Source organism: Gracilinanus agilis, chromosome 2 (assembly GCF_016433145.1).
Source record: "Gracilinanus agilis isolate LMUSP501 chromosome 2, AgileGrace, whole genome shotgun sequence".
NCBI classification, from domain to species: Eukaryota; Metazoa; Chordata; class Mammalia; order Didelphimorphia; family Didelphidae; genus Gracilinanus; species Gracilinanus agilis.
Window position 1 is genome coordinate 581,872,097 of NC_058131.1, and position 23,525 is coordinate 581,895,621.

At 33.7% G+C, this 23,525-nt stretch overlaps 1 protein-coding gene across 1 annotated transcript in view; it reads left to right on the forward strand.

The window, feature by feature from the left end:
• The window catches only part of MTMR10 (myotubularin related protein 10), a 75,400-nt gene that overhangs the window by 25,808 nt on the left and 26,067 nt on the right, over positions 1-23,525 (forward strand). Inside the window, exons 3-5 of the mRNA XM_044665398.1 lie at positions 6,794-6,930; positions 9,942-10,014; positions 11,212-11,354. Coding sequence (XP_044521333.1) covers positions 6,794-6,930; positions 9,942-10,014; positions 11,212-11,354 — 353 coding nt within the window. The remainder of the gene's footprint in view (positions 1-6,793; positions 6,931-9,941; positions 10,015-11,211; positions 11,355-23,525) is intronic.

A 23,525-nucleotide genomic window follows, 5' to 3' on the forward strand; every position in this document is an offset into this window, starting at 1 on the left:
GACCTCTGTACCAGCAGCAATGCAATGACCCAGGACAATTCTGAGGGATTTATGGTAAAGATGCTACCCACATTCAGAGGAGGGACTGCAGGAGAGGAAACATATAGGAAAAACAACTGCATGAACGCATGGGTCGGGGTTGACATGATTGAGGGTGTAGACTCGAAACTACCACACCAATGCAACTACCAACAATTTGGAAATTGGTCTTGATCAAGGACACATGACAAAACTAGTGCAAATGCGCATGGGTAGGGGGGGTGCGGGGGGGGGGTTGAAGGGGAAAGGAGGAGCATGAATCATGTAACCATGTTAAAAATGAATATTAATAAATGTAAATAAAAAAAAATGAATGTTAAAAAAAAAAAAAAAGCAGGGGAACCAGTTAGAAGGTTATTGCAATAGTCCCAAGAGATAAGTGAACTTTGAGAACCAGATGTTTTGGTTTAAAGATTCTACTGTTGTAGAAGTTTTATGTATTCTGTTCACTGGAAATCATTATAATTCCTTTTATTTATAGAGAATAACTAATAATAATGCTTTATTACTTCTTAGTAAAATGAATCCCAAATAATTTTTTTGCAGTGTTAAAAGAAACTTTGAAAATGGGAAATTTCAAATCTTTGAGATAACTTTAATACATTTCCAGTCTTAGTGTCATTTCATGAGTTCAGAAGATTTTCTAATTAGGATCTAAAACTACCTGGTTTTTAGTCATTTCTCGTATTTCTTTGAGTCATGGATTTAATTTGGATTAACTTGAATTTTTACATTGAAACTGTAGTTTTATGTAGGTAGAAGCAATCTTATGATTTTTATAACTTCCTATAAGTTGATATTGATAATTCTAGTCTTCTAACATAATCATTTGACAATATAAATGATATAAAAGTGTTGACATCTGGGTTTGGATCAGCTTCTGATTATATTAAGAAAGAGATGTAGCTAACATTGCAATAACATTGACTATGTCAAACATTGACTATGTCAAACATTGGCAAATGACAAATTAACAAGTGCCATTTGTGTGAATTAAGATTTTGTGATGTTGATAATTTTTCCTTGCCAGAGACCTAGATTCAGTTTTTTAAAAAACCTTTACATTTTATAGGTGTTAGTGGCATTCACAATTATTCATATTGTTCAGTTTACAGAATGAGGAGGATGTTATTTTCCATGTTCAGTAAAGTATACCATACTCTCAGATTTGGAAAAGAGAAAAAGCTTCCTTTTCTTCTGCCTATTGTAAAAATAAAAATAGGCAAGCACAAAATAAAGGACAAAGACCTAGGAAGTAAAGCTTCAAATTGATTCAGATACTTTTGATAGATGCTATCAAATCAAAAGTATATTCAGAGGGACAGCTGGGTAGCTCAGTGGATTGAGAGTCAGGCCTAGAGATAGGAAGTCCTAGGTTCAAATCCAGCCTCAGACACTCCCAGCTGTGTGACCCTGGGCAAGTCACTTGACCCCCATTGTCCACCCTTACCACTCTTCCACCAAGGAGCCAATACACAGAAGTGAAGGGTTTAAAAACAAAAAAAAAAACAAAAAAAAAGTATATTCAGTGATAAAGTGAAGCTCAAAGATGAACTTCCCTTCAGGGCCAGATGCAAGGAATGTTAAAGAGACTCTTGTTATAGAAAATTAAACTTTTTATTTACAATATATAAGGGTAAAAGGATTTCTAATTCTAAGGGATTCTGACTCCACCCAAATAAACTCCCAGGTTCCGCAAGGAACCGCTTCTCCTATGGTTCACAGGCTACCCTAATCCTCCTTGATCTAACAAACAAAATTTTATACTATTCTAACTAAAACTACCACTATAATTCTTAACTTCGCCTTTAAGTTATAAAGATAACCAAGGCTGGCTGGTTGAGTCTCAACAAGAATCAAGTTAGGACTCTGAGCCAGAGTTTTCTTTGGTCTTTTCAGAGTTTAACCAATCTAAATGCAGTAACAGATAAATGAATAGTGTTTCCCAAGTTGGAAAAGAAAACACTCCACTCCTTCAAGTCTTTCCCTCAGACTGAGATAGAGAGAGACAAAGATGTTACCTTCTCTAGCCCTGAGAGAGAAAGAAGCTGCATGTGGCTCTGTTGACTGCCAGAAGCCAACTGTCAGAATGCCACACCCAGAGCATGTAACTGTCATAGAAAAAATGGTTATAACTGCCAACAGTTGAAATTAAGACTCTCTCTCGGCTCTATTTGAAACTCCAATTCTTCCTCAAGCCAGCTTCTCTACTTCTTATGTTTAAACTAATAAAACAATACTTATTTTCTAGTATCATCTTTATACTATGTTCTTTCTTTATATTTTTCTCTGGTTCAAATAGAACTAGGCATATAGATAGAACATATATCTTTAGGTGAAACAAAAAATTATCTGCCATTTGAAGGTACAGGGGTTGCAGTAGTATAAACTTGAGAATTATTAAAACTGTAATCTGCTAATGTTGCACAGAACTGCACACCTTTTGGAGCTATCCAACTAGATTTCATAGAATTCTGGAATCTCAGACTTAGAGGCTATGGTCCAACTTGTACAGAATTCACCTCTGTAACTTCTCTCAAAGACCTCTTATGATAGGGAACTACCTTATAAGCCAGCCAATGACAGTTCTAATTGTAAGTTTTCTTATATCAAGTCAAAAATCTTATTCTCTAAAGTATACCATTTCTCTTAGTTTTTCTGGGGCCAAGTAAGACAAACCTAAACTATGTTTTATATATAAAACAACATTTGGAAAAGGGATTAAGTTTATCTTACTTGGCCCCATAACCAATATACAGTATTGTATATATACAATATACAGAACCAATATACAGTATTGATTACAGAAGGAAGGTATAAATATATCCCTTACCTTCTGGCAGAAGAGTAATCAGGGCTAGGCAATGGGTGTTAAATGACTTGCCCAGAGTCACACAACTAGGAAGTGTCTGAGGCCAGATTTGAAATCTGGACCTCCCATCCCTAGGCCTAGCTCTCAATCCACTGAGCTACCTGACTGGCCTCATGTCCAACTCTTTGTGACACCATTCAGGGTTTTCTTGGCAGAGATTACTAGAATGTCATATTTTTCTCCACTTCATTTTATAGAAGAACTGAGGCAAATGGGGTTAAATGACTTGCCCAGGTCACACAGCTAGGAAAGTGTCTGAGGCTGCATATAAACTAACAAAAATAAATTTTCCTGATTCCAGGCCAGTGATCTACTTGAAGACAACTTAATCTCATCCTCCTTTGGACATACTCTTGTTTTTTAGCTTGTCTTAGTGTCTCTAAAATGTGTGTCAGCACTAAACACAGTATTCCAGATGTGGTCTGAACAGGGAAGACTATAAGAAGATGATCACCCTCTTTATTTTTAACATTATAATTCTGGTATTAAGGAGAGTTAAATTCTCATTTAATTTTTTGGCTAACTCGTCTACCCGTTGAACTTGCAGTCTTTTTTTTTTTAATTTAAACATTTATTAATATTCATTTTCCACATGGTTACATGATTCATGCTCCTACTTTCCCCCTCACCCCCCCCCCCCCGCACTCCCCNACTTTTTTTTTGAACTTTTATTAATATTCATTTTTAACATGGTTACATGATTCATGCTCCTCCTTTACCCTTCACCCCCCGCACTCCCCCACCCATGGCCAATGCACATTTCCACTGGTTTTGTCATGTGTCCTTGATCAAGACCTATCTCCAAACCGCTGGTAGTTGCATTGGTGTGGTAGTTTCGAGTCCACATCCTCAATCATGTCCACCCCGAGCCATGCGTTCAAGCAGTTGTTTTTCTTATGTTTCCTCTCCTGCAGTCCTTCCTCTGAATGTGGGCAACGTTCTTTACCATAAATCCCTCAGAATTGTCCTGTGTCATTGCATTGATGCTGGTACAGAAGTCCATTGCATTCGATTTTACCACAGTATATCAGTCTCTGTGTACAGTGTTCTTCTGGCTCTGCTCCTTTCGCTCTGCATCAGTTCACTTGCAGTCTTTTTCATGTGGATGTCTGTCTAGTTATACTTTCCCTATCCTGTTTTTGTATGGTTGATATTTTGAAACTAAACATAGAATTTTATATTAACATCTACATATAGTTCATCCTACAAGATTTCTCATTCTCATCATTATAACCCATTGAAATTATTTAGGATTGCAATTACTATCCCACATAATTTTTCATCCTCTGTGGATTTGACAAGAATATGTCTTCAGCACTTTTCTACTGGAGAGACTGAAGATCTCTTGAGCTCAGGCATTCTGAGCTTAAGTGGGCTAAATCCATTGCTTGTTTCCACATCAGTTTGGGGGATGTGGGATGCACAACAGGTAGCCTAAGACTTAATGACACTGTTCGGTTTGAAAGTAGATATCAGTGTAGGACTGGGCTATGAATTGTCCCTGCATTGCTGGCCCAGATGAAATTGGGATACTCTCTTTAAAATAATAGATCAAAGGGCAGAGATGTAGCCTTCCTCTAGAAACCAACCTCCAGGTTGGCAGCAATCCATTAATTACTATTTGTATCCTTTCAGTCAACTAGGTTTGTTGTTGTTTTTAAATTTTCTAACTTTTTTTTTAGAGGTTTGATGTCTTTTTTTCATTCCCAGTATCATTGTTCTTGCATATGATAGTTGCTAACTTCCCCACAATAAACTTGTTCTGCAAGTTGACTAAAATTTGCTAATTTTTACAAAGCGAAAATTGGTTGTTTCTTAGTATTAAATTTCAAAGTTAGTGTTAGGACACTGCTATTATAACTGTGTTCGTTTATCTTCTCTAACTTTTATTCACTTATCTCTTCTAACTTTATTAAATAAAATTTGCTATTGTGACTTCAGTGATTTTAGCAGCAATATAAGATTTTTAAAAAACCAAAAATTAATCCTGGCGCCACTCACCAATCACTAGTCGGTATCAGTCATGGATTTTCAAAAATCAGGAATAGGCTATAAATATTTAGTTAAGCTCTTATTTTTCAGAGCAGAAAAGAAAATTGAGGCTTTTAGAGAATAATTTGTCCAAAGTCAAATAGAGCTCAAATCCGAACAGTCAAAAGTCAACCTATATTTAAATAAATTATTGAAAATCATTTTAGCAAATTAAACTTTTTTAAAATTTTTAATTAAATTAGTTAAAATTAAATAAAAATAAAATAAAGATTAAAATTTTTATTTAAAAAAATTTTTAATGCTGTTTCTTCTGGTGAATGCTGACTAAAAGTTAACTTCTTATTGTGAATTAAATCATAATTTCAGTTCAGAGAGAAATTTTATATTCTGTGTATTAGGTAATAAATACATACATTTTTAACTGAGAAAATGAAGCAGTGGATTTATTTTGGCAAAAGTTATGCTAATTCATTTTAAATCCTCTTGATTACTAATACTTAAAAAGGGTGTTGTGTGTGTGTGTGTGTGTGTGTGTGTGTGTGTGTATTATAACATTGATTTCCAAAGATAATTTCAAATGAAATAGATTAAAATTAAGGAATTCAGTCTGTGTGGGTGGGTATGTACCTGGCCCCATTTTTCTATTGATACAATCTAAATACAGCTTAAAAATAGTTGCTGGAGAAATAAAATACCTGAGTGATTCTTCACCAGGCATTACCGAGAATCAGTATTAATTACAATAAACAATTATTTATTAAATGTTTACAACATTTAATGGCAAGAAAGTTAGTTTGATTGGACCATATAGTGTGAGAAAGTATAATAAAGCTGTAAAGTTGAAGCCAGTTTGTGAAGACCTTTAAAAGTCAGGGATATGTTTGTATTATCCCAGAAGCAATAGGGAATCATTAAAGTTTATTGAGTGGGGAAGAGACATGGTCAGATTGCCCTTAAGGAAAATCAGTTTGGCAATAGAGTAGTACATGTTTTATAGTTGGGAGGGATGAGCCAAACCAAGGAGGCCTTTGTAATAATAGATCAGGTGAAACAGGTAATACCGTTAACTAAGATGGTATGGTGTTTGTGGAATGGTGAGAAGTCAATGGATGGAAAAGATGTTGAAGAAGTAGAAATGACAAGATTTGGCAACTAATTGTATATGTGAAGTGAGAGAAAGTGGAGGACTTGGGTGTTGCTGAGAGTTTGAGAACCTGAAAGAATGAAAGTATTTTGGTACCCTTGGCAGAAATAGGGAATTTTGGAAGAGGGATGGATTTGGGGGGAAAAGGTATTTTTATTTTGATACTTGAGCATGTTTGTACATAGGAAAGAAACCAGTAGATAGGGAGTCATTGAAGATGAAGGGGAAGAAGAGAGGATTTTGAGAAGGGCAGTCTTCAGGAGAACATTAAAAAGGATGGAGTTAAGGGTATATGCAGAAGTGTTGGAATTAGTATTATTAGACTCAAGAGTAGAAGAGGAGAAAGTGGAGAATGTTAAGTAATTTTTTGAGATGAAAAGGAAGAAAGAGGGAATGTGGCCTGATCTTCACTAGTGTATTCCTCCTGCCAGATACCATTATATTTTGAGCACTCAGGTCAGTAAAGGAATCTGTTACCTAAAGAGATCTCAGACTTGTGAAGTACCAGGTATTTCCTAGATATGTATGCTATATAGACTTCTAAAAGAGGTAATATTTTTACATATATTTCATTCTCTGACCTAAGCTATGATGCAATTACAGAAGACTATACTATCATTAAGCCAACATCAGAGATGTTAAAAAACAGGCTTTAATAATGTTACTCAGTGATAATGTATTTAAATGCATGTAATAAATGTATAACTAGAAGGATATTTATGTTTCTTTCTCTCTTTTTTTAAAAGGTGAAATAGTCGTAAATGAAGTTAATTTTGTGAGGAAATGCATTGCAACAGACACAAGTCAATATGATCTGTGGGGAAAGCTGATATGCAGTAATTTCAAAATTTCTTTTATCACAGATGATCCAATGCCATTTCAGGTTTGTTTCTTATTTATATTTTTTTACATCAATATTGTCACCATCAACTTCTTAATATGAAATTATATTTGCATAAAAATATTTTTTATTTGCTGAGATTTTTTTTATTCTTTATTTTTTAATAAAAATCATTACCTTTTATCTTATACTTCCATCTTATACAATATTCCATCTTATACAATGCTGTGTTGTGTATTGGTTCCAAGGCAGAAGAGTGGCCATAGGCTGGTCAATGGGGGTTAAGTGATTTGCCCTGCAAATTACAGCTAGAAAATGTCTGAAGCCAGATTTGAAGACAGGACTTCTTGTCTCTAGACCTGGCTCTCAATCTACCTAACTGCTCCCTCTCATATACTTCTTTTTTTTTTTTTTTTTTTTTTTTATTTTTCATTTTTAACATGGTTACATGCTGGGATTTTTTTGATTTGAAAAGAGGCTCAGTTTCCTCTTTTGATTTAGAATTTCTCCTTACTCTTAAGATGCCCTAGATAAGCATTTATAGGTTGTAACAATCTATTTCAAGGCCAGAATTCTTGTGTTTATCCTTTTTTAACTTGTCCTTAATGCAGTGTTTGGCACAAAGTAAGCATTTAAATAGGTACTTTTCCATTTCATATGGCCACATTACTTTGAAAATGCTTGGTTTGAATATTGTGTTAGGGCAAAACCATGAATTTTATCCCTGTATGATTCATCTGTTCTGTTATGCCGGGGGCCATCAAACCCTTCCTGAATGACAAAGTTGCAGGGGGATCCTAGAACTGAACAGCAGATTCTTCTAGGGAGGATGGAAACCCCTCACTCAGATACCCCTGTATGACTCTTCTCTTACTAACACTCCTTAGTATTGAAATTATTGTGATCAATATCCCTATTCAGCCCCAGGGAAATACAGAACAGTAGAGACTGTCACTAGAACCCCTACAGGCCCCTTACAGACTCCTAGGAAATTCCTACCTTTACATGTAATAATACAGAAATTCCCCTAAAATCACTTCATAATGAACCAGCAGATAGAGAGTTAATGTTAAAGATTTAAAAACCCTAACTTAGATCTCTCACTCCCATACACAGGTGCCTGCAAAAACAGGCTGGAACAGTCTCCAAGTCTCCCCCCTTTCTGATCTCTGATCCAGAATGTTAACTTAAAAAGCACAATGGATATAATATGGGAATCTGCTTTCCCTGGAAAAAAATTGATTAAAAATTGATTAATTTAAAAAATTAAAAAATTGATTATGTAAGAGCAAAGAATAACCATCCCTGACTTGATTGGTCAGAATGTAACTAACTATTGTATTAAAGCTGTAATGCATGAATCGCACCTAATGGATGGACAGAAAGTACTATTTATAGCCCAGTTACTCCATGATGAACAGTTCTTGCCAAGCTTTTGCATCCTTTGTATAATCAAAGAATATAGAATAATTAAGAAATGTCAATCAAATGATTTTATAATTCAGTAGAAGTTAATGTATGACTTAATCCATTATCTCTAAGAAAAGATGTATGGTGAGAATGGAAATTCATGCCAACCTTATGTGTGATTCCAAAGCATATAAAAATAAACCTTACATAAGGCAGACCAGAGCAGTATTCATGATGCCTGCCTGGCTGAAACACTGTCTCTCATTCACTTTAATCACCCACACCGTCCCACCTCCTCGAGACTCTGGACCTGTGGGAGTTTGACTCCTACTCTGTTCCTGTGATACATTGTCTTATTCCTTCTGCTCTGACTTCATCCTTAACACTACCTATAGTTATATAGATAGATCAGCCTAAATCTATGACCATAAACCAGGGGGAAATTTATAAATTGCCCTATTGACAATAATACTCTCGTCATAAATGAACAGTAAGTTGGCAAACAATAAAAATACTATTAGTAAATGAATAAAATACAGCTAACCAAATAGTTTTTAAAACCAAATAAATAATTCTTTAATAAGTTTTTTGTTCATAAAAGATAATTTTCCAATATGAGCTTTTGTAAATGGCATTGAAAGGAAACCTGTAGACCTTCATTGAAATAGGAGTAATTCTAATGATAGCGCTTAAATGCCTTCTACTTCTGGGTATAGGTGTTAACATTTATGTATAAAGTGAGTTAAATTCCCAAGTTCACACTAAATATGATTATAGCTTCAGACAGAGCTATCCTTATAATCGAGCACAGTGATAGGCAAACTTTTTAAAGAGGGGGCCAAAGGAAAGGAAATGCTCATCTGTCTAATCAGTCTGTTTCTAAGGCAACTCTTTTGAAGTTTCATCATATTGTATCCTACTCATTGTACTTGCCAGATTAGGAATAATGATGCAGGGGCCAGATAGAACATTTCAGGGGGCAGCATCTGGCCCACAGGCAGGCCGTAGTTTGCCCATCCCTGATCTAGCATATAAGCATGATTGCCTCTGCCCAGACTTTCAGCAGCTAAATAGTGCTAGAGAGAGCACCATATCTAGTCAGGAAAGTTCAAATACAGCTCTGACACTTACTAGCAGTGTGACACCTTGACAAGTCACTTAATCTCATTTGCCTCTGTTCCTCATCTGTAAAATAAGCTGGAGATAGCAAACTACTCCAATATCTTTGCCAAGAAAACCCCAAAATGGGATCACAGAGAACTGGATACAACTGAAATGACGGAGTAAAAAATAACAAGGACTTTCAAAGAAGGCAACAACGCCTTATTCACACTTAGGTGGCATTGTGACTTCCTCCATATATGTTCATTAAACCTGATTTAATCCACATGAAATCATGATGGGGATAGGGTTTATCCTAGGCTTGGGCTATCTTCTGATATAGGCCCATTGGCTTCTTGTACTTGGCTTTGGATGCACATTTTTTTTTGTTTTCCTTCTATTTAAAGAACCATTAAAAAAACAAACCAAAAAAAAAAAAATACCCCTTCTTTTAGGGTTTAAAATTTAAGTATGTTAGTGTGATTTTTTTTTTAAACATCACTTTTTTAAAATAGAAATTTTATTATTTTTTTTAATTTCAGAAATTTCACTATAGAAACCTTCTTCTTGGTGAACATGATGTCCCTTTAACATGTATTGAGCAAATTGTAACAGGTATGTATATGCTCTTAGTAAATTGTTTTTTATAAGTTAATTTTGTTCAGGAATTAGAGTATTGATGCAAGAGTCAAAAGCAGTGATTCCCAAAGTGAGTGCCACTGCCCCCTGGTGGGTGCTGCAGCAATCCAGGGGAGCGGTGATGGCCACAGGTGCATTTGGGGGCGGTGAATAACTAAGGGGGTGGTGATAGTATGTGACAGGGGGCGCTAAGTAATATTTTTTCTGGAAAGGGGGCGGTAGGCCAAAAAAGTTTGGGAACCACTGGTCTAAAGCTACTTGGATTAGATTTGCAATAACTTTTTACTTTTTGATGAGTAAAATTCATCAAATTTTTTTGATGCCAAATATTACTTGGATTTCAACCAAATTATGAATCTAAATAACAAGTTAAAAGAATGAATTTGAAGTTGTTATTTTATAGCTACATGTTGTAAGTGAAATGAGTTACTAAGCTTAGTGCCAAAAGACTTGGTCTTAAATCCTAACTGCCCCATGTTTTCTGGGTGACCTTTTTATGTTATTTGAGCCTTGATTTCTTCATCTGTAAAATAGATATTTGCATTACTTACTTCACAAGGTTGCTGTAGAATTTTGAGGCACCATTCTAGGGATTGGCAAATTAGGACCTCCAGGCCAAATCTAGCCTGTTGCCTGTCACTTTATAAAATACCATTTGCATTTTCATTTTGTAAAAAGCATTCTTAACTTACAAGCTGTACAAAAGCAGGTGGCAGGCTGGATTTGGCCCAGGAGTCCTACCTTGCTGACCCTTGTTCTATATGAGTGAGTTATATCATTTTAAAGTAAATGAATAGTTATTGTAGCACGGATATAACTTTACATTTTCTTGTTTTTTCAACTATCACTTTTGAATTAATAAATTTTGAGTTTAATAATTTTGTTTGGATAGTGACCCTTTAATATTTAATAATCTTTTAATTTGAAAAATGGAATATTTATTTGGCTACATATAGTAAGCTTCCACCCCCTCCCAAAAAAAGACTCAAGGACAGGTAAAAAACATGAAAAGACTAATAAATGAAAGCCTAAATTATTTAGTGCTCAAATTATGGCAATTTCAGTAGTTTAGATAATATTTTACTAAAACATGTTTTACCCTAATGAGTGATGGAGATTATGAATGTGAAAGCAAAATTTAACAATATTCTTTTTAATCTTCTTTCATTTTAGTAAATGACAACAAAAGAAAACAGAAGATCCTAGGCCCCAACCAGAAACTCAAATTTAATCCTACAGAGCTAATTATTTATTGTAAAGATTTCAGAATTGTCCGATTTCGCTTTGATGAAGCAGGTCCTGAAAGTGCCAAAAAGGTAACATGCCATGTTTTCTTTTATAGTATGTTTACTGATTTTTATGGAGGAGTTCTTGCTTGTTTTGATGTATGAATAAAGGACCAACTTGAATAATCTGGTTTACTATCATTTAAATAACAAATAAATAATAGTTCATAATACCTTACTCAAAGTGGGCATTTAATGTTGTTTGATTTTCAGTAGTTAAAGCTAAATATAATAACTGTCATTGGCTTGAGCTTCATTCTGCATATAGCCTAGTACATTGAGCAGTATTCAGCAAGAATCAGGCATAGGCTAGGTCAGAGCTCATGAATTTAATATCCTTCTGCTTCCTAGGAAATGTTCACCTACCATTTAGTGAGGGAATTTAGGAAGCAGAAATCCTTTGCTCCTATCCCATATTTTCCATTCTGACAGTACCAAATCAGACATCTTACTCCTCTGGTCTTGATTCTCTGTGACTCCCTCAATTAATGCAGTAAATGTCAGGAAATTATTAGGAATTTTTATTTAGTATCACAACAACTCTCCTCAGCCTTTTCCTCTCAGCTTCTTAGGAAGCACACACAGTCTTTCTGTATCATTTTTGGTAGGTATGTGAAGTAGTAGTATATAATGGTGAAAAGAGAAATTTCATTCTTATGAGTTACTTCAATCAACAAGTTTTTATTAAGCTCCCACTAAATGCCAGGTGTTGTGTTGGGAACTGAGATTTCAAAGGCAAAAAATAAAACAATCACTATTCTCAAGGATCTTGCATCCTACTGGGGAAATATAAACAAATAAATATAGATATAGATATCTAGATATCTATATCTATATATATATATAGAGAGAGAGCCATATTCAGAGTAGATATAGAAGAGTTAAATGCAAGGTTGGGAATGAGGATGTTAGCAGTTGGACCTGGTATTATGAAATTTTGTGAGAAGTTGGTGCATGACCTGTCTCTTGAAGGAAGGGAGGGATTCTGTAGTATAGAGATGGCAAAAGATTGGATGCTCTTTTTAGAGAACTTCTGTTTATTTCACTCCATAGGCCAGAGGACTGAAGCACATCCTCCCCCTACCCCACCCCATGATTGAGAGAAAAATGTGTATTAAGTACTTTTTTCTGTTATTATGAAATTAAGCAGTCTTTAATAATGGGCCTTTAAGAATACCATGTTATGTTTTAGGGCTTATAACTTAAGCTAAAATTAGAAACAAACCAAAAACATAGAATTCATCCTTTGAAAAATAGTTTAGGTACAGAAATATAGGAGAATAGATTAAGGGAGGGTTAATATTTAAAAAGAAACTACTAAAGAAGGGTGGATCTAAAAAAAGAAGCTGAAGGGGTGGGGGATGGTTAAGAACTTGTGTTTGGTTATTGGGAGAGTAAAGAGAAGGGATGGGTGGAGCAGGGGAGCAGATGCAGATTATCAGATCTAGAGTTCTGGCACAGAACTTTATTGGGACAGGAAACAAATAGAAAAGCATAAAAAAAGAGGGCAGAGAGAAATATACAATTAATAGTAATTACTATGTAAATCATCAATGGAATGAACTCATCTATGAAACCGAAGGGTATAGTAGAATGGATTAGAAAGCATAATTTCAGAATATGTTGTTTTGGGGCAACATCTGAAATATAAAGAAAGAATTAAAAATCAAGGGCTAGAGCAAAATCTACAGTGGTTTATCTAAAGTAAAAAAAAAGCAGAGGTAGAAATCTTGATCTCACATTAGGTAACAACTAATACTTAAAGAAATAAACAGGGAAGCTATGTTTTGTGGAAAAGCATCACAAACAGTTAGTATCAATATGAAACATGTACCAAGTGGCATAAAATCTAAATAAGATCTGATCAAATTTTAGAAAGGCTTGATATTTTAGATTACTAAACACTATTTATTGGAAATGGAAAGAACATACCTGTTTTTCAGCTGTACTTGGCACCTTACAAAAACTGACCCTGCATTAAGACATAAAAACCTCATAAAGGCATGCAGAAAAGCAGAACTGTTGAACATCTTATGGCCCATGGTGCAATAAAAATTATATTCAGTAAAGGACAACTGGAAAAAAAAAGATTAAAAATGTATTTGAGACTAGTAGCAAATGGTAGTAAAGAATGGCAGGTCATAAAACAAATCATAGACAACTGAATGATGAGACAAATACATCAGATTTTTGTGGATGCACCCAAACCATTCTTTAGTGGAGTGTTTTGTGTATATATACTTTCTTCAATAAAAGAGAAAGAACAAATTAATGAATTTTACATGAAACTAGAAAACTAACAAATTAAAAGGCCCTAGTAGAAATTCTGTAAGTCAAAGAAGTGATTACTAACATTGAAAGCAAAAAAAGAATATTTAAAATGTGGAGCTAAAAAATGTGTGTGTGTGTGAGTGTGCGTGCGCGTGTACGCGCAATGGATACTTTGATTTTGAAAAAAGAAAACCAAAGTACCAGTATCAAAAATGAAAGGGATGAATACATAACCAATGAAGAAGTAAGAATAATTACCAGAAACTATTTTGCCCAATTACATGCCCAAATAACCTGTCAATTTAAGTGAAATGGATGAATATAATAAAAAAGAATAAATACCCAGATTAAAAGAAAAGTAAAGAAGACTTGATCTAGCTTCAGAAGAAATTTAATAAATGAACTCCCCATGGTAGGGAAAAGGATGGATTCAGATGGATTCATAAGCACACTCCAATTCTAACACTATATAAGCTGTTTTTAAAAATAGGAAATGGGGAAGTCCTAAGAAATTTTTTAAATAATTAAAATATGGCTTTGATAACTAAACAAAGGAAAGTTAAAAAAGAAAAAAATTATAGATCTATATTTCTTTTTTAAATTAACTTTAAATTTTAAATATTTTTCCATGTTTATATGATTTATTTTCCTTCCCTCCCCCTCCCCTCTTCTCTCCTCCCAGAGCCAACAAGCAATTCCACTGTGTTGTACAAATGTTGACACTTGATACGTTTGCATATTACTCATTTTTGCTATGGAGCAATCTTTTAAAGCCAAAGCCCAAATCACATACATACATGTGATAAGTGATGTAATGTTTATCTTTTGCATTTCTACTCACATAGTTCTTTCTTTCAATGTGGTTAGCATTCTTTCCCATAAGTCCTTCAGGAGCGTCCTGGCTTGTTGCATTGCTATTAGCAAAGTCCATTACATTGGATTGTTCCATAATGTTTTACTTTCTGCACACAGTGTTCTCCTGGTTCTCCTCATTTCATTCTGCATCATTTCATTGAGGTTCTCCCAGTTTTGTATAGAAATCCTCCAGAATCATCATTCCTTAAAGCACAGTAGTATTCCATCACCATCATCATATACCACAGTTTGTTCAGTCATTCCCCAAAGGACAACCCTTCATTTTCCAATTTTTTTGGTCACCAAAAAGAGTACAGCTATGAATATTTTTGTACAAGTTTTTTTCCTTATCTCTTTGGGCGGGGGTTGGGGGGTGGGGGCGGAGGTACAAACTCAGCACTGGTATTGCTGGATCAAAGGGAAAGGCAGTCTTTTAAAGCCCTTTGCTCATAATTCCAAACTGCCTTCCAGAATGGCTGGATTAATTCACAACTCCGCCAGTAATGCCAAATTTTGCCAAAACCCCTCCAACATTATTTTTCTTTACTGTCATATTGGCCAATCTGCTAGGTGTGAGGTGGTACCTTGGCATTGTTTTGAGTTGTATTTCCCAAATTATGAGAGAATTAGGACACTTTTTCATGTACTAATTGATAGATTTGATTTCTTTATCTGAAAACTGATTATTTATTGTCAATTGGGGAATGGCTTTTCGTACAATTGACTTAGCTCCTTATATTTAGAAATTAGTCCTTTGCCAGAGGTTTTTTGTTATAAAAAATTTTCCCCAATGTATTGCTTCCCTTCTTATTTTGGTTGCCTTGGTTTTGTTAGTACAAAAATTTCTGAATTTAATATAATCAAAATTATTCATTTTACATTTTGTAGGGTTCTCTATTGCCTGCTTGGCCTTAAATTTCTTCCTTTCCCATAGATCTGATAGGCATACCATTCTATATTCACTTAATTTGTTATGATTTCCCTTTTTATATTTGTTACCCATTCTGAATTAATCTTGGTATAGGGTATAAGATGTTGATCTAGACCTAATTTCTCCCATACTGTTTTCCAATTCTCCTAGCAGTTTTTGTCAGATAGTGAGTTCTTGTCCCAAAAGCTGGGATCTTTGGGTTTATCGAACATTATCTTGCTACTGTCATTTACTCCAAGTCTATTCCATTGATTCACTCTTCTATCTCTTAAGTCAGGACCATATTGTTTTGATGATCACTGCTTTATAGTATAGTTTGAGATCTGGTAGTGCTAGGCCTCCATCCTTCACTTTTTTCATTAGTTCCCTTGATATTTTTGATCTTTTGTTCTTTCAGATGAACTATGTAATAATTTTTTCTAAATTCTACAAAAAGGTATTTTAGTAGTTTGATAGGCATAGCACTGAATTAGTAAATTAATTTCAATAGGATTGTCGTTTTATCATATTAGCTCGTCCTACCCATGAGCAATTGATGTTTTTCCAATTTTTTAGATCTAGTTTTATTTGTGTGAAGAGTGTTTTGTAGTTATGTTCATATAATTCCTGAATTTGTCTTGGCTAGTAGATTCCCAGGTATTTTATCTTGTCTAGAGTGATTTTAAATGGAGTTTCTCTTTCTAACTCTTGCTGCTGGGTTTTGTTGGAAACATATAGGAATGCTAAAGAATTAATATGGGTTTATTTTGTACCCTGCAACTTTGCTAAAGTGATTATTTCTTCTAGTTTTTTTAGTGCATTTTCTTGGATTCTCTAAGTATACCATCATGCCGTCTGCAAAGAGTGATAATTTTGTTTCCTCATTGCCTATTTTGATCCCTTCAATTTCTTTTTCTTTAATTGCTACTGCTAGCATTTCTAGTAAATAGCAGTGGTGATAATGGGCATCCCTGCTTCACTCCTGATCTTGTTTGGAGTGCGTCTAACTTATCTTCATTGCAGATGATACTTGCTGATGGTTTTAAATAAATACTGTTTATTATTTTGAGGAAAGGCCCTTTATTCATTCCTATATTTTCTAGTGTTTTCAATAGGAATGAGTGTTATATTTTGTCAAAGGCTTTTTCTGTGTCTATTGAGATAATCATGTGATTTCTATTAGTTTGGCTGTTCATATGGTCAATTATGCGGATGGTTTTCCTAATATTAAACTATCCTTGCATTCCTGGTATAAATCCCACCTGGTCATAGTGAATAATCCTTGTGATAACTTGCTATAGCCTTTTAGCTAGTATTTTATTTAATATTTTTGCATCTATGTTCATTAAGTATATTGATCTGTAGTTTTCCTTCCCTGTTTTTGATCTTCCTGGCTTAGGGATCAATATCATTTTTGTATCATTAAAAGGAATTTGGTTAGACTCCTTTGCCTATTATGTCGAATTGTTTGTAGTATATTGGAATTAATTGATCTTTAAATGTATGATAGAATTCACTTGTGAATCCATCTGGTCCTGGTGATTTTTTCTTGGGGCATTCCTTCATGGCTTGTTCAATTTCTTTTTCTGATATGGGATTATTTAAGCATTCTATTTCCTTTTCTATTGACCTAGGCAATTTATATTTTTGTAAATATTCAACCATTTCACCTAGATTGCCATATTTACTGTCATATAATTGGGTGAAATTACTCTTTAATAGTTGCCTTAATTTCCTCTTCATTAGTGGTGAGATCACCCTTTTCATTTATGATATTGTTGATTTGGTTCTCTTCTTTTTCTTAATCCAATTAACCAATACTTTATCTATTTTTTTTTCCAAGACACCAGCTCCTAGTCTTATTTATTAGTTCATTATTTCTTTTACTTTCAATTTTTTTTGATTTTTAGGATTTCCAATTTGGTCTTTAAGGGTTTTTAATTTGTTTTTCTAGTTTTTTTTAGTTGCATGCCCAATTCATTAATATCCTCTTTCTCTGTTTTATTAATATGGGTACCCGGGGATATAAATTTTCCCGAGTACTGTTTTTGCTGTATCCCATAAATTTTGGTATATTGTTTCCTTATTATTATTATTATTATTCTCTCCAATGAAATCAGTAATTGTTTCTATGATTTGTTCTTTAACCAACCAGTTTTGGAGAATCAGATTATTTAATTTCCAATTAATTTCCATGTAACATTACTAATTATAATTTTTATCACATTATTTGAAAAAGTTGCATTTATTAGTTCTGTATTTGTTTGCAATGTTTTTATGTCCTAGAACATGGTCAATCTTTGTAAGTTTACTATGTGATGCTGAAAAGAAGGTATATTCCTTTTTATCCCTATTTACTTTCCTCCATATATCTATTACCTCTAATTTTTCTAAGATTTTATTCACATCTCTTACTTTCTTATTTATTTTTTGTTTTGGTTTATCTAGATCTGATAGTGGAAGGTTCAGGTCTCCCACTAGTATAGTTTTCCAGTCTATTTCCTCCTTAAGGTCCAATAGTTTCTCCTTTAAAAATCTGGATGCTATACCATTTGGTGCATACATATTGAGTATTGATATTTCTTCGTTGTCTATACTGCCTTTTATCAGTATGCAATTACCTTCTTTATCTCTTTTAATCAGACCTATTTTTACTTTGACTTTGTCAGATATCATGATTGTGATTCCTGCCTTCTTTTTCTCAGTTAATGCCTAATAAATTCTGCTCTAGCCTCTTACCTTTACCCTTTTTGTGTCTACTTGCCTCATGTGTGTTTCTTGTAAACAACATATGGTATGATTTTGGTTTTTAATCTACTCTGCTGTCTGCTTTTGTTTTATGGGTAAGTTCATCCCATTCGCATTCAGCGTTATGCTTATTAACTGTGTGCTGCCCTCCATCATATTATCATCTTTAAATCCTGCTCTATTCCCTTTCTCTCTGTTCCTCCTCACTATTATTTTGCTTTTTGTCACACACACACCCCTTCCTCTTCCCTCCAGTTGCTTCCCTCTTCCCTTTCCGTATTCCCTTTCTACTTCTCTGTGGGATAAGATAGAATTCTATACTCTACTGATTAGGGTAATGATCACTTTAGAAGAAATTTCTGAGAGGCTCTTAAGTTTTTCCTGCTACTAAGCTGCCTTCTTAGCTCTGCTTTTAGATCTATATTTCTAATCAATATTGATGCCAGCAGTTTTTAGTATATTATTAAGGAGACTATAGCAATATATGACAAGGATTTTATTTATACACACACTCATTCTCTCTCTTCTCTCTCCCTTCTCCTCTCCCTCTCTTCTTACCCTCTCCCGACTGGATATATGTTGGAAATTTAGAACTGGTTTATTATCAAGAAAATTCTAAACAACTAATAACAAAAAATAAGAAAATTTATATGTGGTTTTTTTTAGTGGATATTGAAAAGGCATTTGACAAAATACACCACCCATTCCTGTTTGTTTGGTTTTTTTTTAACTGTAAAATAAAGGAATAAAGAAATCTTTCCTTAATATAAGTAGTATCCTCCTAAAACCAAGGGCTAGTATTGATCTTACATCAAGTTAGGAATAAATTAGGCTTTATGCAAAGGCAGATCTAAATATTTGGAGAAATATTATACACTGGTAGATAAAGACAATCTAATAAAAATTATAATTCTATATAAATTGGTTAACTTATTCAGTGCCATCCCAAATTCCCCAAGGTCTCTTCTGAGATTTTAATGATTTTCATGTTTTGGTAACTTAAGACGACTTGCCAAAGGTTACACAACTAGAAAGTGTCTGAGGCTAGATTTGAACTCAAATCTGACTCCAGGTCCAGCATTCTCTCCACTGAGCAATTTAGTTATGTCCTAGGTATACAGAATTTAAATGACTTGCCCAAGGATCACTAGCTAGGAAGTGTCTTAAGACTCTAGTTGAACTTGGATCTTCCCAACTCCAGGTCCAGTGCTCTTAACCAGATTCACAGTGCCAGTGATAGTATGTAAAAAAAGCATTTTTTTAAATAGATATTGTCATTCATACTCAAATATGGCTGTTAGGTAGCTATTCAAAGCTAAAAAAGAGTGGTTAGAAAATTCCAGCACCTTATAAGCATGCTTTATCTCAAAATAACATGGTTTATTATTCATTATATAAAGCATTTAATATTTTTCTTTAAAGAGTTCAGAATGCTTGACAAATAACATAGAATTGATTTTGTGAGGATGGATCAAGTCAGCTGACATTAAACAGAATATCACAAAAAAAGTTTGGAGGTAAGACATCCTCCAAACTTTTTTTGTGATATTTTATAATGCACAGCATAAAAGATATTTAAAAAATGACGAACTGCATAGTACTTGGACATAGTCATTCTGTTTAATGTCAGCTGACTTGATCTATTTTGGTACCATGCCTAAAGGGCCTGAAAACTGCATACTCTTTGACCCATCAATACTACTACCTGATCTATATTCCAATGAGATCAAAGATAAGGGGAAAGGATCTATGTGCACAAAAATATTTATAGCAGCTCTTTTTGTGGTGGCAAAGAATTAGAAACTGAAGGGATGTCCATTAAATTAGGAATTCTGAGCAAATTGTAGTCTGTGGTTGTAATGGAATATTGTCATGCCATAAGATATGATGAACAGGATGTGGAAAAAAAAACCCGGAAAGACCTACACAAAGTGATACAAAGTGAAGTGAGCAGAACCAGGAGAATGTTCCTACCCATTAACAGTAATAATTTACAGTAATCAGCTGTGAATGAAATAATTATCAGCGATGAAAGGATCTGAGACAACTTCAAAGAATTCATTATGAAAAAGGTTATCCATTTCTATAGAAGGCACTGATGGAATCTGAACACAGATTGAAGCATACTTTTCATCACTTTATTTCCTTCATTAATTTTTCTCTAGTATAAGTGGTATGTATCATCTTTTACAACATAACAGAAATTAAAATATATATTGCATGATAGCACATATACAGCCTATATCATATTACCAGCTATCTTGTACAGGGAAGGAATAGGAGGGAGAGAGAGCATGGATTGCAAAGTCAGAAAATGATTATTAAGATTTTATCTATATGTAATCTAGAAAAAACAAGAAAAAGATAAATAATAATACAAAATAAAATAGTTTAAAATAATGTTGATCATGAATGCCAAATGAATAATAGACAAGTAATATAATAATTTAGAAGTAGGAAAGACCATTTCAGAAGAGGATTGACAGAAAAAAGTTTATAGAGATATTGTAAACTTAACCCTTATAAAGAGACAGGATTGTGTTACCTCCTCAGAATGACTTTATAAATTCTCTTATCCAGGTTTCTAGTAACAAATGACTATTCTTCTCTTCCTCCAATGCCTTAAATTACAAAATTTCAGATCATTGCAGGTAACTACACTATTTTCTAATGAGTACTACAATCTTGGGAAAAGTAATGTTATCTTTAGTTTTGGTTTTTCAGAAGATTTTTTTTGGAATCTAAACACTGAAGTTAACACTGAGAGAGCTACTAATAATTTATTAGTATGGCTACCTCTCTTATAGCAGATTAATTAAAAAATAAAAAATACTGGCATACTTTAAAATTTAAAGGTAGTTGTTTTGGTCTAAAATTAGCTAGAATTTTTGAAAATTAACATTTACTTGAACCGCTTAGAAACTTGGATAAATTTTCCTTGGGAAATACTTTGAATTGCTAAGAATTTTGAAATGCCCAAAATAATACTTGAAGTTTACTCATAGATATACAATACTATTCTTTGCTACAGTTTAATGTCCAAAAGTTTCTAATTGACTAATCACTAAATAAACATTTATAATGTACTTGCTATGCGCTAGGCACTATATACAAAGTGCTGAGGATACAAAGAAAAGTAAAAGGCAGAAAGTCTCTAAAGGAATTCCCAATCTAACCAGGGAGACAACATGCAAATAACTGTGTGCGAACAGGCTATAGACAGGTTAAGTTGGAGATAATTTCAGAAGGAAGACTCTAAAACAATGATTCCCAAACTTTTTTGACCTACCGCCCCCTTTCCAGAAAAAATATTACTTAGCACCCCCTGTCACATACTATCACCACCCCCTTACAGTTATTCACCGCCCCCAAATGCACCTGTGGCCATCACTGCTCTCCTGGATCGCTGCAGCACCCACCAGGGGGTGGTGGCGCCCACTTTGGGAATCACTGATCTAAAAGGACTAGGAAAGACTTCTTTTAGAAGATGGAACTAAATTTAGATGAGATTTAAAGAAGCTAGAAGGAGAAAGAATTCTAGTCATTTATATGTAAAAATCTTTCTCTTTTAAATATGTAAAATTATGACATGCTAAAACTGAACTTTGTTCCCCTTGAAACAGTCCTTTTCAAATGCATCTTAATTTTTGCATAATCTTTTTAGAAAAACAAAAAATAATCTTTTTAAGTAAACCATATAATTATAAAGTGAGATTATTTAGTATATTTTGTGTCTTAGGTAGATCGATGCTTAAGCCTCCTTAATTTGAGAATACAAACTTATTTGCTAAAATTCTGTTATGAAAGGTTTTTTTGAGAATACATTATTGTTGGACCAAATAGTATTTGTTTTTTTTAACCCCCCAAAAAGAAATAACTTTTTAGCCTTTCATGTGCCCTTGATATCTAACTTTCATGTTCCATAAACTTTTCCTCAAAATGTATATGATCATGTACATATCCATAGGCTGTATAGTTTCGTATTAATTGCCATTTTCTTTAACAAATTGTACTCAATGAAGATGTTGGAATTAGATTATTACTTTTATTTTTGGATGTTTAAAATGAATGTAGAACATATTTCTACATAAGTTCCAAACTGATTGTCTCTCATATATACAGTTATCCAGAGTGATCATTTGGTAGTAGTGAAAGCAAAGAAATCCTAGCTGTTTTATAGAATGATGAATTATAGTTATCAATGGATTTTTGGTAGTTTTCTGAAATTTTGTCTTTACATAGAGTAAAACACAAACTGAACTCAATTTCTTCTTTTCTTTTTTTTCTTCTTAAAAAAAATTTAAACTTTTACCTTCTGTCTTAGAATCAATACTCTGTATTGGTTCCAAGGGAGAAGAGCAATAAGGGCTAGGTGATGGGGGTGAAGTGACTTTCCTGGGGTCACACAGCTAAGAAGTGTCTAAGGCCAAATTTGAACCTACAGCCTCTCATCTCTAATTCTTAATTAGGTTTTTAATCAACTGAGCCACCCAGCTGCCCCCTCTTAATTTCTTAAAATCATAATTAGAAAAATGATCAGTTTTGATGAAAACACTATAGAACTTTTAGCCTCTTGTCCATTCCTGAGCCCATTTTCTATACCACTATTCAACTTATGGAAATACAATGCCAAGTTACCTACTTTATTGAATGGTTCAAAAGGTTGTCAACCTTAAAGCACAAGTGTAAGTTATTTTTTATTTATAATTGTGCCTTCCAAGTTTTGACTTCTTTTAGTTTCATTTTGCATTATCCCTATATCCCCAGAGTCTAATATAGTGTCTAGAATTTAAGTGCTTAGTAAGTATTTGATTGAATTGACTTAAAAAATAATTCTAAATTAATTTATTCCCAAAACAGCCCTCTATTTTTTTCTTTGTTCTCATTCCATATTACATTTTATTTTCAGTGGTAATACAACAGTCATCTTTAAAAACACATATAGATATACTCTATCATGATAATTCTTCTTACCATATAGTAATTGCTGATGTATAATTTTTCATAAGTGAAGCTAAATTTTGCAAGTCTTAGTCAATTGAGGAGTTGCTGTTAGAAATAGAAACTGGAAATAAAAACAGTCTCATTAAATATAAATAAGAATTGTATGAAGAAAAAACTTATTGTTGTACCAAAATAAAAGGTTATGACTTTCTAGCATCCCTTGATTCCCAAGCATCATTTCTCGAAGTGTTATATAGTGCCATGCATATTGTGTGTAATTATATTCACGTGCGTGTTTGTATATACATATTTTATTTATGGAATGCAAAAACAAATTATAAGAACAAACACATGTAGTTCAAATTCCTGTCCCCTCATCCAGTTTCAATCAATATAAGTTACTAACTTTATTTTCAAAGTATCTATGTTTTTTTGGTGTCCTTTAAGTGAAATGCTACTGGACATGGCCATTT